The following is a 17,542-nucleotide window of genomic DNA, read 5'->3' on the forward strand; positions in this document are numbered from 1 at the left end:
ATCCCAGTGGGGTCTTTTTTGTGGGCTTTTGTCTGGTCACGGAACAATGCTATATATAAATCTAATATATATCCTAAGTCATGCTTTCCAGACATGGAAAGCGAAATTTGGATTTCGTCAATCAGCCCAGTAGGACGGGAGATAGAGATCTATTTTTTTTTTTTTTTTTTCCCCAGCAGTGTACCTATTGCTGAAAGTTCATTTAATTTTATGAGTGATATAATAACAGAATGTAGAACAGCCTTGACCATTGATGGCCTAGATGTTGGGCGGACCATGAAACATCGTTTATTCTCATGACACAAAAATACACTCATGTCCATAAATTAAGGATAATGCAAAATCAGGCAAAGGAAGAGTTAGAAGCAAAAAAAATTTGACTTATTTGCAAAGCTTATTTATTAAACAAAAGGTAAAGAAAAAAAAGATGCTATATGTTTGATATTATTAAAAAAAATTAGCGATTTTTTTCTCCCTGGTGCAAATTACAAAAAACACCTATTTACAAAAAACCAATATTACAAGGTTGGTATGATTGTTAATACATTGTATGTCTCCCAGACAATGCAAAACAGTCCGTACAACGCCTAGGCATGCTGAGTATCAAATTATCGATCTGATCTTGAGGGATATTACACCACTCAAAAAGCAATGCTCTACGAAGTTCTGGTAGACATGTAGGAGGAGGTTGACGGGCTGCAACTCGTCGGCCAAGCATGTCCCACACGTGCTCTACTGAATTCAAGTCCGGTGAGAATGCTGGCCAGTCCATACGGGTGAGATCCTCCGATTGAAGGCATTCGCTTACGATGTTTGCACGGTGAGGACGGGCGTTGTCATCCATAAACACAAATTGTGCGCCCATGGCGCCCGAAACAAACGTACATGTTGTTCCAGAATGACATCCCGATAGATTTGGCTTGCCATGGTTCCAATTTGAACGTGCAGGTCAGTTCTGGAACCCAGAATAATTTCACCCCAAACGAGCACTCCTGCACCACCGTAACGGTGTCATTCAATGATGTTTTCTTTGTGGTAACGGGTACCTGGAGCTCTCCATATGAAAGTCCGGCGAGAATCAGACTGCAAGCTAAACCTGGACTCGTCAGAAAACATCACACAAGCCCACTGTTGCGGTGTCCACAATGCATGCTCTCTACTCCAGGCTAACCACAGGCGACAGTGAGTTGCAGTAAGTGGAACGCATCTGACAGGTCTACGAGCATATAGACCAATCTGCCCTAAGCGTCTGTACACGATCTGCCTTGAAATTGTCGTACCAGTGGCTGAAGAGAGCTGACGAGACATGTCTGAGGCTGTGCTCCGCCTGTTTCATTTGGCAGTAACTGCCAAATACCGGTCATCATTTGGCGTTGTAACTCTGGGGCGACCTGTGCTGTAACGTCTACTCACATTCCATCATCTTGGAATCGTTGCCAAAGCCTGGAGATGACACTCTGGGCAATTCCAAGTTCATCTGATACTTCCAGTTGGGTACGCCCACATTCCAGACGGCCGATAATTCTATCACGTAAAAATCATCCAAATGCGTCCTTTGTGTCATAACTATTTGGTTATTGCACTGAAATGCTTATAAAGCGCCTGCGAACAATTTACTTCTTTGCCTGTATTCCTTATATATCACTCTCGTCATTGTGACGTACCATCGGTGTCATCTGGTTACTTCCTGAAATTTGCATATGATTCTTGAAGATGTATGTAGTGATTTTACAGGTGATATATTTATTTTAGAGTTCGATTTCCACGTGACTCTGAATTATCCTTAATTTATGGACATGAGTGTGCATGGAAAGCTTTCTCGGTCATAATTAGTGATTAACTAGGTAACTTTACAAATCAGTAAACTATTCTCTTCTTTGTACCAAATTCTCATCTCCAGTGCATGTTAATATGCAAACTTGAAGTTCTAATTTAATATCTGATGACAAACGAAAAGCCAAATTATCACAGAACTTTCAGTTGTTAGCAAAGAAAAATATTAATGGAACAGTTTCAAGAAATTAACCATCCCCCATCAAAAAGAAAGCAAACTAAACACAGCAGTCATTTTTTTAAATATTGAGAAACCAAAAAGGTAGGCAAATGTGTGAAATAATTTTGTGAAACAAATTAATTTTTAAGAAATTTATAAAGTATAATATTGCTTCATTAATGAAATTGTATAATAATATTGTATCAAGATAATTATTTGAAATTATGTCAGATTTTTACTTTATGGTTTGTTAAATGGGGGTTACTGAAACTATAATCAACTAGAAACTATAATCAACAATAAACAATAATTCACTCAGGGAAAATATTATTTTACAAATAATGTAGACCTAAAATTATAAATATTAAATCAGCTTTAAAAATCAGATGAGGTGAAATTCAGAAAATAAATTCTTGCTACCAGTAACTATAATTCCATTTCAACACTGGATAAAATTTTGAAAATATAATTTATTTTCAGTAAAACCATTTAAAGTTAGTACATGTATGCATCCAACAAAGTACTGTATGCCAGAGTTATCTGTTTCTAGAATAGGATCCTTTTATAAAAAAAAACTCTGTATGAGGTGTATTTGGAAAATATGTAGTTTAATCATGCAGATTGTACTTTTTTCCATAATGCAGCGATTTATTTATCTTGGCAGGCTGTATCATTCTGTAAAATTTATATTATGGACCTTTTGGCCCTGCTGATGCCATTTGCCACATTCAAATGTAGAGATATATTTCATCAATAATAGAGACTATTTTACTATTTACCATCAGAAGTCTCATCTGGGGGCTTGTTCACATGTGTTTTCTCACTCGTGTTGTGGATATTTGCTTTTCCATGTTATTTGTGGAATAATTTCATAACAGGAACTTGTTAATACATTACAAGGGATTTTTTTTCTAACACCCATAAATAATATTTTGTAAACTATTTTTTTCTACCTCTAAAAAATTCAGGATTGGAAAGAGTTAAAAGAATAGATCAAATAATGAAACAAATGAAGGTACTCCTGTTACCGGGACCACATTCAGAAATGTACGCATGCATGTATGTATGCAGGTATATATGGATGTATGTGTTCATGCATACAAATTTTTATGCATGAGTGTGTAGAAATTGGTCCTAATAACAGAAGAGTACCCAAATGAAACACATTATCAAATCTGATGTTTATGAAAACAGTGCAATTTGTGATAACATATGAAATTGGATTTTTAGTAAAAGAGGATTGTTAAATTGCAAAGTAGTTTGAAATATCATTTAATACATAAAATCAAAGACATTATTGAGGTGGGAATTTTATAATTTGTTTACAATTCACACTCTGTTAGAAATCATTTGGGTTAGTGAAATGAAATTGTGAATGTATTGGGTGTAGCAGCACAAGAAACTAGATCCATGTGCATATACTAGTGATGGAGAAATTGAAACGAGATACTGAAGAAGTTTAACCCAAGCACCAATTTGACGTTAACAATATTTAAAATTAAAGAGACAAATAAAAAAGACAGAAGTCCTTTTTATAGAAACTATCTAAGAGTATGTGGTTTCCTGATATTTATGGTTGTGTGAATAAGTAGGCATGCAGATTCTGCAATTTTTAAAATCAAAACTATGTTTTCTAAACTGGCATGATATAAATGAAACTTTAAGAACTATTTACTAATTCAGGAAAATGAGTCTGAGATAAGCATTATCATTATCCATTAGAGCATTTGGAGAATTAATAAAGCAACTAAAAATAATCCAAAGTTTGAGCAGTTTCTTTCTAATTCATGTTATGAATCATATAAGCAATTCATTCAGAGTTAAAATTTTTTAATAACTTCTAAATTAAGAAAAGGTGTTTAATCTATTACTATTTTTAAAAAAGCTTCTTTTCATTTTAATGGTAAAACAGACTTCTGAGAATAAAGCAAAATTGGGGAAGGGAAAAAACTAGAATTATTTGAAAAGGAAAAATACATTTTTTTTTAATACACAGCTTTATGACTAATTTAAGAGTAACACCATTTTAAAAGTATGATTATGTATGACACAAACTCAATCTTTATTTTAGTATTAAAAAATTATCTTTCAATGTTTATTGGAGTATATTTATCATCATATGTTTATTAGAGCCTAAAAAAATCATACAAATTTAGGTCATCATCATTAATAAATCACCAAAATATAACATTCAGAATAAAAAATTAAATATCAAGAGCTTACTTTAATAGATAGCAATATGATCTTATATTCAAAACATACTTAATAAAAATACATGAAATAGTTAGATAGCCCAATTTATACAAGTATTAAGATTGGGAGAATCTTGAAATTGAAGGAACTTCACTGCACTGTTCAATTCGAAAACAAATATTTCATTTAATCCTATTTTAAGGAGCTGGTGAGGTATAAAGAGAGTTTGCTGAGGTCCAATGTTCCAATATCGGCCAATGTTGAATCCATTAACTATTACTACGCCTTTAGACCATGATGAAGAATACAAAAAAGTGTCTTTTACATCATTTAAATTGAAAGAGGCTGCATAAAGACCTATGCATTCTTTATTATTACTCGACTGATCCACTTCCTCCCAGTTTATTAGATTTGCTCTATTCACTAGACTTTCATTTATATCTAAAGGAAGTATTTGCCAATTTTTCAGTAGTTTTCCGCTTAAAGTTACATTTCCATACAAACCTCTTCTTTCATTATTAAGTATTTCTTTCTTCTCTGAAAAATTTACTCTACCTAAATTTTCAACCAAGATATCAAGTATACTCTGTTTTAATTTTTCATTATGTGCTATTTGAAGCTTTTGGACTCCATGAGAATTTTCTATGTTTGCAACATGAATGCTATTCACTAATACAATAGATCGTGTTCCATGAGTAACACGAAATTCCAGAATTCCACTTTCTCTAAATTCAGTCTGATAAAGTGTAAATCCAAATCTCTGGCCATATTCATGAGGACCAATCATTTCCATACAGACTGGAATTTCACACTGGATTTTATCGTGTATAATATGTACGATTTTTTTAAGGGGCAAATACCTCTTAATAGGTATTTTTTTCACAGTTAGAAACTTGACATCTGTGGTCGTAATTTCTCTTGGCCGATGGTACTGCTTTTTCACAGATTTTAAAATCCAGCAAACAGCCCTGTACTTTTCAGTACACCTACCATCTTCTGTAAGTAGAGCATCATAATCGTAGCTAGTTACAGTGCTGCAATAAGGACTTTCTGAATCAGGAAATCCTATATTAGCCCCATTACAGAACCCGAAGTTTGTACCTCCTTGAAAAAGGTATATATTAAATGACGCGTTTTTCTTTAAAATAGTGTTCAGCGATTCTGTTAAGATAACAGTCGGCACGTCATGATGGATTTCACCCCAATGATCGAACCAACCTGACCATAATTCAGCAACCATCAGCGGCTGATTTGGTTGTTGCTCTTTAAGTAATATTAACTCGTTTTCTGCATCGGTTTGAAAATTTGCTGTCATCAGAACATCTTTTATGGATCCATGAGTTAAAGCTATAGACGGCATGTCACATGTGAAAAGTAATTCTCGAATTCCGAGTTCGCGCAAAGTGTCTCGAAGGAATATCATGTAGTCAGAGTCGTCTCTATTCTTTAGCGTATTTCCGTACGATCCGAACTCATTTTCCACTTGCAATGCTATAATAGGTCCTCCGTTTACAGTAAACTGGTACTCATATATATAAGTTAATAATTTTTTAAAGTAACTTTTAACTGCAGCCAAAAATGCCGGATAATTAGAACGCACCTTCATATTTTTATCTTTCAGTAACCAGCTGGGCAAACCACCAAAATCTAATTCCGCGCAGATATATGGTCCGGGCCGTAAAATGAGGAACATATCTTGTTTTCGAACAGTTTCAATAAACGATTTTAAACCCAATAAACCAGTAAAATTGAAATTGCCAGGCTTATCTTCGTGTAAATTCCATGGTACATACGTGCAAACAGTATTCAAATGACAATATCTCATTTTCTTTATACTTTCCTCCCATCTTTCTGGTAGAATTCGGAAGTAATGTAAGGAACCGCTGAATATCTGGAAGTTTTTATTGTTCAGAGTGAAATCCGATCCTACGGCTTGCAATCCAGAGGAAACCACATCACCAACATAATACTTGTACAATGAAATTTCACTATAGTTGTCATCTTGGCTCTTCACATTGTCTTTATCCATAATGCAGAGCTAGCTGTACTAAAAGAATGACAAACAATCCACTTATAATAAATACACCAACTATCAAAATTACACCAGAAGTTTGCATTATGCAATATGCAGAATTAAAAAAAAAACAATACTTTTAAAGCAAAATATCCGAAATTCTGTTTCTTCAAAGCAGACCTGTAAGATATTTATTTATGCATATTTTAAGGGGGGGAAAGAGGGGCATCGTTTTCTGACAAAGTTGTCCAGACTACTAAAATCAGATATAAAAAATAAATCTTACAGAAAACTTTATGAACAAACGGAAAACTTATTGCCAGATTATAAACTGAAGAAACGATAATTTCGGAACATTAATAATTTTTTATTTTTATAAAAATGTTGTCTTAAAAGAAATTTCTTTCTATCTAAATCATTTTTATTTTCTGTATGTTTATTATATTTATTGGAATGAATATTTCCATTTTGCTATTTCCAAACATTAAGCTCCCTGAAAGAAGCAGATATTCACTGTAATCTTTATAATTTTCCTCAAATTACTGGCATATTTATGCTCTATGGTATCATTTTCGAATTATACTTATCTTCATTAAAATATATTTGACAATTAATGATCTGATGTTTCCTACAAAATTATTTTGCCGTAATTAAGGTAACTGTATATGAAATTAAAAAAAAAAAAAAAATTGATCTCCATAAGAAAATATGTCGTATCTTTATAAAATGCTCACATCATCAAATATATATATATATATATATATATAAAGTCATCCATGAAGAAGAAATACTTATTAGGTAGTTCGGTTAATCTTCTGTTAAGGCAACTTCAAATTTGGCAACTTTTGGAGAAACATGTATTTGATGACAATCATAAACATAATAATTATAGAATATGGTAGCTTGCTTCAATACTGAATGAGGAAACTCGTCCCTAATAATATCCAAACGAGCTAAATTCAACTTGCATTAGCAATTGAAGATTCATCGAAATTTCATTTATTGAAATGATTTATTAAATTTATACGATTATCAATAAGTGACACAAAAGAAGAATTAAACAGAAATTTTAAAATAGTATGATAATTCAGCTACAAAACTGCAGTCCATTATAATTCTCACTTGTAACCAAATGCATTTATTCTAGTTTTAGCAATGTATTTAGTTAAAACTGGAATCTGCTTGTTTGAGACTTGCCTTTGTTGTACAGTTCACCGCCCATCCCTCGATAAAACTTTTTAAAGACAGAAACTCTGGGGTTCAGATCCTGGCGAAAGGGCGGTTTCGTGGATTTCCCCATGTGTAACGTGTATATGAGCTAGTTTCGCTTAGAAAGTCCTCCACGAAGACATCTCTCCCCTTAGAAAAATAGCCCTCGAGTGCTTTGACATAAAAATATAAACAAAAGACAGAAATTTCACATCATCATCTATTAAACATACTGTAACTCCTTTAAATCAAATATGCTCATGAATAATGTTTTAAAAGTAGACTTCATTTAAGGTGATCTAGTGCAACAGGTTTTCTGTTATATTACATTGTATTTGAACATTACAATACTAAAATATTACACGTATTTCAGTGCATTAATTAAAGAATTATACGTAGCGTATTCGGAAACTAAGTACTGTTTCATTCTAGCGCCGTCGCAGCGCTGTGATAGGCATCCCGCGCATGCGCACTAGTCTTTCTTGTTCACTGACTTTCAATTGTCGCCATTTTGGTTGTTCTATGTTGTGTTTTCAGTTTGCTGTGCACATTCAAAATGTTTAAGACAATTAGTTCCCCCGCTGACTGTCAGATTCGTGCCGTAATTAAATTTTTGAACGCGAGGAATGTTAAACCGGCCGAAATTTATCGTCAAGTGACAGAAGTTTACGGTGAATACGCGATAAGTGATGGAATGGTGAGAAAGTGGGTAAGAATGTTTAATGCATGTCGAACAAATGTCCACGCCGAGGCTTGGAGTGGTCGGCCTTCTGTTGTCACTGATGATTTGGTAAGGAAAGTTGATGAATTCATGAGAACAGACGCTTCACAATGACAACTCTTTCAGAGGCATTTCCACAAATTTCACGTACCGTTTTGTTCGAAATTGTGTCTGACCGCTTGAATTATCGCAAACTGTGTCCCCGATGGGTTCCAAAAATGCTCACTGATGTTCACAAAACAAAGCGACTTGGTAGTGTGCCCTGACATTTCTCACGCGGTACAGAGATGAGGGGAAAAATTTTTAAACCAAATTGTGACAGGTAATGAAACTTGGGTGTGTCATTTCACACCAGAATCGAAACAACAATCGATGGAGTGGAGACACACTCATTCTCCAAAAAAACAAAAGTTCAAAGTGACAATGCCATCACAAAAAATCATGTGCACTGTCTTCTGGGATAGGAAAGGCGTTTTGCTTACTGAATTTCTTCCCAGAGGTGAAACCATTAATGAGGCACGATATTGTGAGACTTTAACAAAACTAAGGCATACCATTCAAAACAAACGAAGAGGAATGCTCAGTAAAGGAATTGTGTTGCTCCATGACAATGCTCGGCCCCATACTGCTGGTGTCACTCAATCCTTAATTCAACAGTTTCATTGGGAGCAGTTCGATCACCCGCCGTACAGACCGGACTTGGCGCTGTCCGACTATCACTTGTTCCTGCACATGAAGCGCGAGCTTGGTGGCAAGCGCTTTGAATCTGACACGAAAATGCTGTGGAGTCGTGGTTATCGAAACTAGCAGGGAGTTTTTTTGACGATGGTATACAAAAACTGGTCACCCGTTATGACAAGTGTTTGATCATTGGTGCAAACTATGTTGAAAAATAGTTTAAGATATGTATTTTCATGTAAAAATAAAATTGGATTCGAAAAAATTGTTTTACTATTTTTTTTTTTTTTTTTTTCCAAAACGGTACTTAGTTTCTGAATACACCTCGTAATAAGCAAAACTTAGCAGAAATATAAAGTAATAACAGAGGGTTTTTTATGAAAAGTTATATGTCAAATTTGGAATAAAATTTACCTAAATAACATATTTTTTAATCAATTTGAGAAGCTACCAATAGATGGTGCTACAAGTTAAAATTGTTCTACTTTTGTAAAAATACAGAAAATAATTAATTTTGAGACCAGTTACAAATTATTTTCATTTACAAACAGCAATAAAATACATTAAGAAGCTTTTGATATATTTCTTTACATTCTTAACAGTCTGAAGTTTGTAAAAACAGCTGTGTCAGTCAGTGGAAAGAATGTTTGTGGCAACCCTAATTCATCGCCGCTGCAAAGCTGTTTGTGTACATTAGTACAATCTGTCTATAACAACAAAAAAAAAAAAAAAAAAAAAAAAAACCTCTCGCCAGTTAGTCTGTTGCCGTAGAAATGAGCCTTGGCCCATTTTCCGTAGTGGTGTCTTGAAGACGAATGATAGCTTTTTCCCCCCATCCAACAGTCTTCAAAAAGAAAATAACAATAAAGCAACACTTGGCTCGCCCCTATTGAAATATACTAGTCCTGTTGCTATAGCGACCGCCACCCACCAGACACTGTGGTGGAAGCTATTCTTCTCATAGATAGACAGTACACATTTTTATCAACAGTTCTTTGATTGTTATTTACCACTGAAGACAACTACCGTATTTACACGAATGTAATGCGCATCGTTTTTGGCCAAATGTAATATTCAAAACTGGGGTGCGCATTAGATTCGAGTGCAAAGTTCGCCGATGACGTCAACCAAATTTAAATCGTAACAATGGATTACTGTATTTGTCGACTAGATTTACCGTTACATTTATCGTTGACACATTATTGCATAGAGGATGCAAATTGCAGAGTACGTAGTCACGAAAGGGAGGGCAAACAGAGGAGAATGTCATATGACGCTACTTTCAAACGTAAAGTAATTCTTTATGCTGAAAAAAATGGCAATAGAAAGGCAGGGGAGAGTTCAACGTAGCTGAGAGCAGTGTTCGCTTGTGGCGGCAACAGAAATTGGCACTGTTTGCAACTAAAGCTAGTAGAAAGAAATTCACTGGCTCTCGCAAAAGAAGACACCCTAAAATTGAAGAAAAAGTTTTGGAATTTGTACGTGAAAGGAAGAAAAATGAATAACCTGTGACTAGTGACACCATAAGAAATAAAGCAAAAGAGGAGGCTGAAGTTCTTGGAATACTGAAACATGAGTTTAAGGCTAGCCGTGGATGGGTGGATCGGTTTATGAAGCGGATGGGCTTACCTCTAAGACGCCGTACAACAATATGCCAAAAGCTTCCTGCAGATTTTGAGGGAAAACTATTAACATTTCAGCGGTATGTCATCACACTTCGGAAGGAAAAGAATTTTTCAATGGGGCAAATTGGCAATGCTGATGAGACACCAATTTGGTTTGATATGCCTCATAACTACACCATTATGGAGAAGGGGACTAAGGAAGTTATCATTAAAACTTGGGGATGTGTAAAACAACGCGTAACAGTGATGCTGGCAATAACAGCAGATGGGTGCAAACTTCCCCCTTTCTTAATCTTCAAACAAAAAACAAAGCTTAAAATCCCTAAGAATGAAAAGCTGTTCCCAGATGATGTCCTGATTCGGAACCAAGAGAAGGGGTGGATAACGAAATCATTAATGCTTGATTGGCTCCGAAATGTATGGGAACGCCGTCCCAGTGGGCTCTTCAATCCACCATCAATGCTTTGTCTGGACGCATTTCGTGGTTATCTCCCTGACGACGTAAAAAAGAACACGCGCAGTCTAGGCAGTGATATTGTAATCATTCCTGGAGAGATGACGTCTGTGTTACAACCACTGGACGTTAGTATAAATAAACCTTTTAAGAGGTACGTTCAGGCGGAGTACGAAAAATGGTTTTGTGAGCCAAACCGTGAATTGACCCCAATAGGAAAAATTAAGCGTACTGCACCGCACATTGTTGCACACTGGGTTTCTGCTGCCTGGAAAAGCATCGAAGATATAATGATTGCGAAATCTTTCAAGAAATGCTGCATTTCAAATTCATTGAATGGCAGTGAAGTTGACGTACTCTGGAACGCCGAGGATGACGATGATGAAAGAAGAAATGAATCTGCTTCTGACGAAGAGAGCTGCGAGAATTCCAGTGATGAAAACATTAGTGAATAAAGACGATTACTATTAATCACGGTTTGTAGAAACTGTTAGCTATAGAAATGTTACGATTTATTTCATGTTCATATTTTACGATAGGTACCGTATATACGGTAGTGGTAATGAACAATGATTGTTTCACATAACAATAGCCCACTAATAGGTTAATTCTATGTTGTGCTACTTTATGTATAAATCCATTGTTGTATAAAATATGGTATCTAAATTTAAATAAAATTATCATACCATTGATTGATAGTTTATATACAAATCCATATTTGTATAAAATAAGATTCAATAAATTCCTCATACCATTGATGCGCATTACATTCGCCGACAAACATTTTTTTTATTATTTAAAGTTTTAAAATGGGAATGCACATTAGATTCGCATAAATACGGTAATACTTTAATATCCTGCAGTACTTAAATGCAAAATGTTTAGCAATGTTAGTAATGTTAAAAATGTTAGTAAATACAAATTTATTGCATAAGATCAGCTTTAATTCATATAAAATGCAGGACATTGATCTCTTTCCTAATCACAGTTACGTAACCAAAGTTTTTTGCATTCTAAAGAAATATTTTTACTGTTGCCACATTATGGCAACAGGACTTCCAGTTCTTCACGTGTTCTAGCCTTTTAATTGACAGTTAATTGATAGTATTAACTTTTCAATAGTATACTGTTAAATTTAACTGCTGTACAAGAAAAGTATTATATAATATAGAATTGCCGAGTCAAATTATATAATATAGAATTGCCCAGAAAAATCAATCAAATGTATACAGTGAAATACAATTAACGTGAAAACACTTATTAATATTGGTTAACATGAAATAATACAATGGTCCTGACAAACTACTATGTACTTTCATGCATTTTGTTTCTCTTAACACGAAACAAAAATCGCTTAGTATGAAAAGATTTCCTTTCTGGGAATGAATAAAATATGGAAAACACTAGCCTCGCAGGCTAGATTTAAGAGGGGTGTGAAAGGAAAGACAGGTGGTTTCACATGTTTCCCATAGAAAGGAGGCTAACATGATATTTTTTTTATTTTGAATAAACTTCAAAATGTGTTTGTCTGCCGTAATTAGTGACAAGTACATCGCAGTGTGAGTAAAAATCTGTAAGTTTGATTCATATGTTACACTCTGCATGTCTCTGTCTCTTCATACGTTGCATTCTGCATGGAATTCAGTGACTCCAAAGACGAGTCAAAATTGTTTTCGCCATGCACGATTCTCAAAAGTATCAGATTCTTTGGCATAAAAAAAAAATGGAGAATATTGAAACTGAGCATAAACTTAATGAAATTTTTTAAAAGTCTCTGTATTATTGCACTGTCCTACTGTATTAATCGAAAAAGTCGTTGCAGTAGATGATGATAATGTGTGTATAGCCCCAATTACGGCAGACAAAGACATTTTGAAGTTTATTCAAAATAAAAAAAATATCATTGATGCAGATTCCGACAATGAAAATGAAATGAATAATGCAGCTGATGTTGCCACGTCATTCAAAGTGAGGAACATCACGAAAAGTATGAGCAGTTATATAGACGTACATTCCAATGGTGAAATTAATAACAAAGTTGACATTAATAACAATATTGAACAATTTGTTAACAATTTGGTGCTAAAAAAGACAATGCAAAGAAAAATATCAGATTATTTTTCAAAAACTCAATAAATGTTTTGTTTTTCAAAAGACTTGAAAATTTTGTATTAAATTTCATTAAGTTCTTGTGGATGTTTTCATTTCATTGATTTTTATTAAATACATGCATATATGTAAATAAAATGTACTCTAATAAAATTAATTTTGTTGAATATATATATATATATATATTTTAAATATATCCTTTAACACAAAGTTCTTTTACCACAAGAAAATATTTCAGTCCCCTCATTTTCATGTTAAACAATTTTCACTGTATTTAAATTTTAATAGTCAGTCAGCCCCAGTTTTCTTGCAGCTTTCGTTTTGAACCCAAAGTTAATCACAAATGGAACAAGTTACTTTAAATTCAGCAGATTTTAAAGATGAGTTTTTTAACACAGAAAAGACATTTGAGGATAGAAAGAACAATTTATTTTATCAATAAGTATTCTCTGTTCTTTCACTATTGGTGATCCCAGGCAAACAGGATAGCTGCTTGGTTAGAGTTTGTGGTTTTCCCTATATGAAACGCGAATACGAGCCAGTTTCCTTTAGGACACAGTTTTTCAAATTTTTCTCATCTCAGAACACTTTAAATTCTACAGTTTTTAAGGAACACTCAGCAAATTTGGGATTTTAGTTATAATAAATGAGAACACAAATATATTAGATAAAAAATAAAATAAAAAAGCATTTATTCCAATTCTTATATCATACATATAAAAAAATTCAGCTTCTAGCATTGCAAAAATAAAATAAATAATACAAAAAAAAAATCAAAATATTTTTAGTTTTTAATGACTTTGATATCTTTGATTTAGCAAGGTAAAAAGTGAACATGAAATAACACATGAAATTCGATTTTACTTTTATACCTCTATCCTAGTGAAAACTACAATATTTATTTTTTAAAACAATAGTATTTTTGATAATTAAAAATATTGCACTTATTATTTAGGAGAAATTTTAGATTTTATTACCAATTTTTTGAAATTGGTAATTAAATCTAAAATTGATGAAATATATATCATTTAATTTCAATGATGAAATTTAATGATATATATAGTCCAAGGAAAATTAACATTTTTAAAACAATAAAGTGATACTGAAACACTTTACTTCTCAGCACAGAACAGAAACACTACTCGAAATGCATTCTGCATTTATTTCATTGGCAAGAACCATATGGTGTTGTGTATAACCCTAAATTTATAATGGGTATGACTTAAACCCCTTTATGTTCTTTCTTTAAATTCCTTTTAAGATTTATATTAAATTATATTAAACACATAAAAGCAGACAATGTTTCATTGTTATCTCACCACAGTTTCATAATTTTCCATAAAACATTAGTGACTGTTTTGAGAATACAGTTGGGAAAATGCTGTCTTTGAAAATTGTCCATTGAGGCATCCCTCCCTTTAGACAGATAGACCTTGTGTGCTATGCCATATTTAAATAACTTAATCAAACCTGACTGCCAAAGACCACAGAACATTTTACTGCTCCCAAAAACTTGGTATTCCCCTCCACCCCAATTTAACTAGTTTTCATCATGCAATATCTTAATAACTAGACATGAAACAATTAAGAATATTTCAAATCATTTCTTTGATAAACAGTAGGTCTAGTTTTTTTCTTTATTAGGCATGTGTAAAGAGATTGCATTTATGTGCTCTAATTTTCTGAAGTTTCATTTCTTACATACTTAAAACTATGTTAACAAGATGGTGGTTTTTGTGAACACCTATTAAAGTAGATTGTTATTTTTATACCACATACACAAAATTACCAATTTTCATCATCTAGGTCACTATTTACATAGTCCAAAATCTGGACGTCCAATATCCAGAATGATGCAAAATCCAGACCTCTAGATCACCAGCAACATTTTTTATGTTTTATGCCTGCACATTTGATATTTTTTCATAATACAACATGTAGAGCGACTCAATTCTTAACTTCACTTCAAGACTGATACCAACCTGCCAAATCTTTATTTATCATTTTTTGCTTCCATCACTGCAGTAGAAGAAATGACTCATGCAGAAACATCTAAATAATTTTTAAATATTAGTGTAATATAATACTAAAGAGCATGGTAACCTTTTATGTTGACATTATGCTTGGCAATGATTATAGACTTCAGCTAAATCCACTGCAAAGTGTTGACAAAAAATTTACCAGTATTTCCATATGCAAAAAATAGATTTTGTAAATGATACTCACAGGCCAAAATTTTACAATTAGTGCTGTTTGAATTGAGAATAACTGATTTGTTATTCAGCTAAGCCCATGATGGTGCCACAGCTGGTGTGGCTGCAGCTGGTGGCAGAATTTAGGGAAGGTAAAACTTTTAGAATTTAGAGAAGCACCGAGTAACAAAATTAAGAGATGGCAAAATCTTTAGAATTAGAAAAGGCACTGGGATGCAAAATTTAGCAGTGGCAAATTTTTTTTTAATTTAGGGATGTGCTTGGCAGCAGAATTTCGGACTGCAAAATGTCTAGCACAGGCCTTGGATAAGTATACATGGGAATTTATTTATTCGGAACTCAGATAAGCCTTAAGTATGTGTGAGAAATAGTTGTAAGTATAAAATAACTAATATAATTCAGGCTTAATTTCAACAAGCGACAGAAACATGACAAAATGTAGCGAAACAACATGTCTTTAGTTGTCAGTAACATGATACATTGCGGTTTCGGCTGTGTTATTCTGATAAGTTCAACAGCATATGTGTAAATGATTGTGTGTCTGTATTACACAGTTTTGTACTATTATACAACAGAAGAATGACTACAGGAATATTGCTTGCAAACCTGTTTCTGAAGTTTGTTTCTTGCATTTGGTCGAGTACTTGTGACCATGCAAGCAAGCATGGATAATATTTTTCAGTAATTTGACTCTTTTGTGTTAGATTACAGGGATATTCATGTACTAGCAGCATCATTCTAAACATAACCACTTATACTGTCATTTTAGATTTAATAGTCGCACATATGAATACACAATGTGGTACCTTCTTATTATTATAACCCCATTTTTGAAATGCTAAGTTGGTGGCAGGATTATCACTAAGTTTCATGTTTACTTCTCACATACACTTTGTGGCTGCCGTGTTTCTGCAATTGCTTTTAAGATGGCATCAGAAGCATTTTCTTGCCCCAAGGACTTTTGCAACATGAACTATCCAAGATATGAGTCACGTTCATGATGAATCATGCCTGCTTGATTTTATTCTTATCACTTGAGCACCACAGTCTTTCAGCATTTTGTCCATAAGCAACTGTTGTTGGATCAACAGAATGAAATTTATGGTTTACAGTAAAATAACTTGAACCTGTTTTTTCTAGCTCATCTATTTCGCATGCTCAACAAAGTCTGACTAAATTGTAATCTCTCTTGTACCCGAGCATCAATTTCTGCCATGAACGTAGTTGCTTTTTTGTTGAGAACCTGAGGGAAAAAAGAATTCATCAGTTTCACAACATACATAACCTACCAATTATTCAGTATTGCAGGAGAATTCTGATGGCTTTGGTTTTTCCATATACAAACAGATTATATCCATAACTTTTTCAGGCCCACCTAATCGCATATTTCTTTGTCAGATTAGATGTAGAGAATATGCATCTCATAAAATTGTTTCAATCAACTGTTGTATTTTTGTAAAGCTCAGTAGCTTTTCCCCCAGTTTAATGATGTAAGTTCTCCTGCCCAACAATAAATTGATTACTAAAAAGAGTATTCTCAAACCACTGAACCAGTTTTTAACAAGTATGCTCTTTCTTCATCCTGGAACATTTTTCATTGCATTACTAAATGTTATTATGTATTTGCACTGACATGTAGGTTTATTTGATGACCACTTCTATATATTCATACAGGAGGAAAACTGCTTCTTTCTTGGAAGATAAATAGACACTTATATATTTAATCCAACACACTGTGTTAGATGTACCGGCAATCACCAATCTACTGACCGTCCTTTAAGATTTTCTACTAATTATACACCAAAATGTGTCCTCTGTTTACGAAATGTTCAGCTGCAGAAGACTCCCGCAAAGTAGGTTCAGGGTTGCCAGAAAATGGCAAGGGAAGGCAGGATTGCCGTATCTGGTGAGAAATTGCACCATTGGGGACATGCCATAGATGGATGGAGAACCTTCTAGAATGAATTCTTAGTGGTTTGGACCAGAATGTTCTCAAAGGCAGCCCAAAAGTTATATAAACCCTGCCAGAACATGGAGTAGCAGTCAGTCAGTCAGTGTCTCGCAGTCTATCGAGTTGATTGGCAATCTAGTGTAGAGTTGGTCATAGACTGTACTGCGAGTTGGTGCATCAAGAGTGTGCATCGTTGAATCTATCGAGTGTATTGTTAAATGCATCGCGAGTTGTAGCGTGGAGAGTCTCGAGAGTGCGTTGGGTTCCGAGAATGACCTAACCGAGTCGGAGCTGTACTCTAGTGCTTTGCCGTGAAGCTGTCTTCACTGTTATAGCCTGAAGGCTGTGATGCTGATTGTTTCAGTGTGTTTACAGTCTTTTT

General features: G+C 34.0%; 1 protein-coding gene across 3 annotated transcripts in view; it reads right to left on the minus strand.

Moving 5' to 3' along the window:
* Positions 1 to 17,542, minus strand: part of LOC118195565 (beta-galactosidase-1-like protein 2) — a 44,488-nt gene that overhangs the window by 17,945 nt on the left and 9,001 nt on the right. The window contains exon 2 of one of the 3 annotated variants that reach the window (XM_035366894.2): positions 4,198 to 6,233. The exons of 1 other annotated variant lie outside the window; for it this stretch is intronic. In XM_035366894.2, coding sequence (XP_035222785.2) covers positions 4,278 to 6,215 — 1,938 coding nt within the window. In that variant the 5' untranslated portion in view covers positions 6,216 to 6,233 and the 3' untranslated portion in view covers positions 4,198 to 4,277. Of the gene's footprint in view, positions 1 to 4,197; positions 6,234 to 13,208; positions 16,453 to 17,542 lie in introns of those variants that run through there. One more of the 3 variants, XR_004759289.2, reaches the window with a different exon arrangement.

This window comes from Stegodyphus dumicola, chromosome 10 (genome assembly GCF_044657685.1).
Source record: "Stegodyphus dumicola isolate Sdum_Otavi_A_Nest chromosome 10, ASM4465768v1".
NCBI lineage: Eukaryota > Metazoa > Arthropoda > Arachnida > Araneae > Eresidae > Stegodyphus > Stegodyphus dumicola.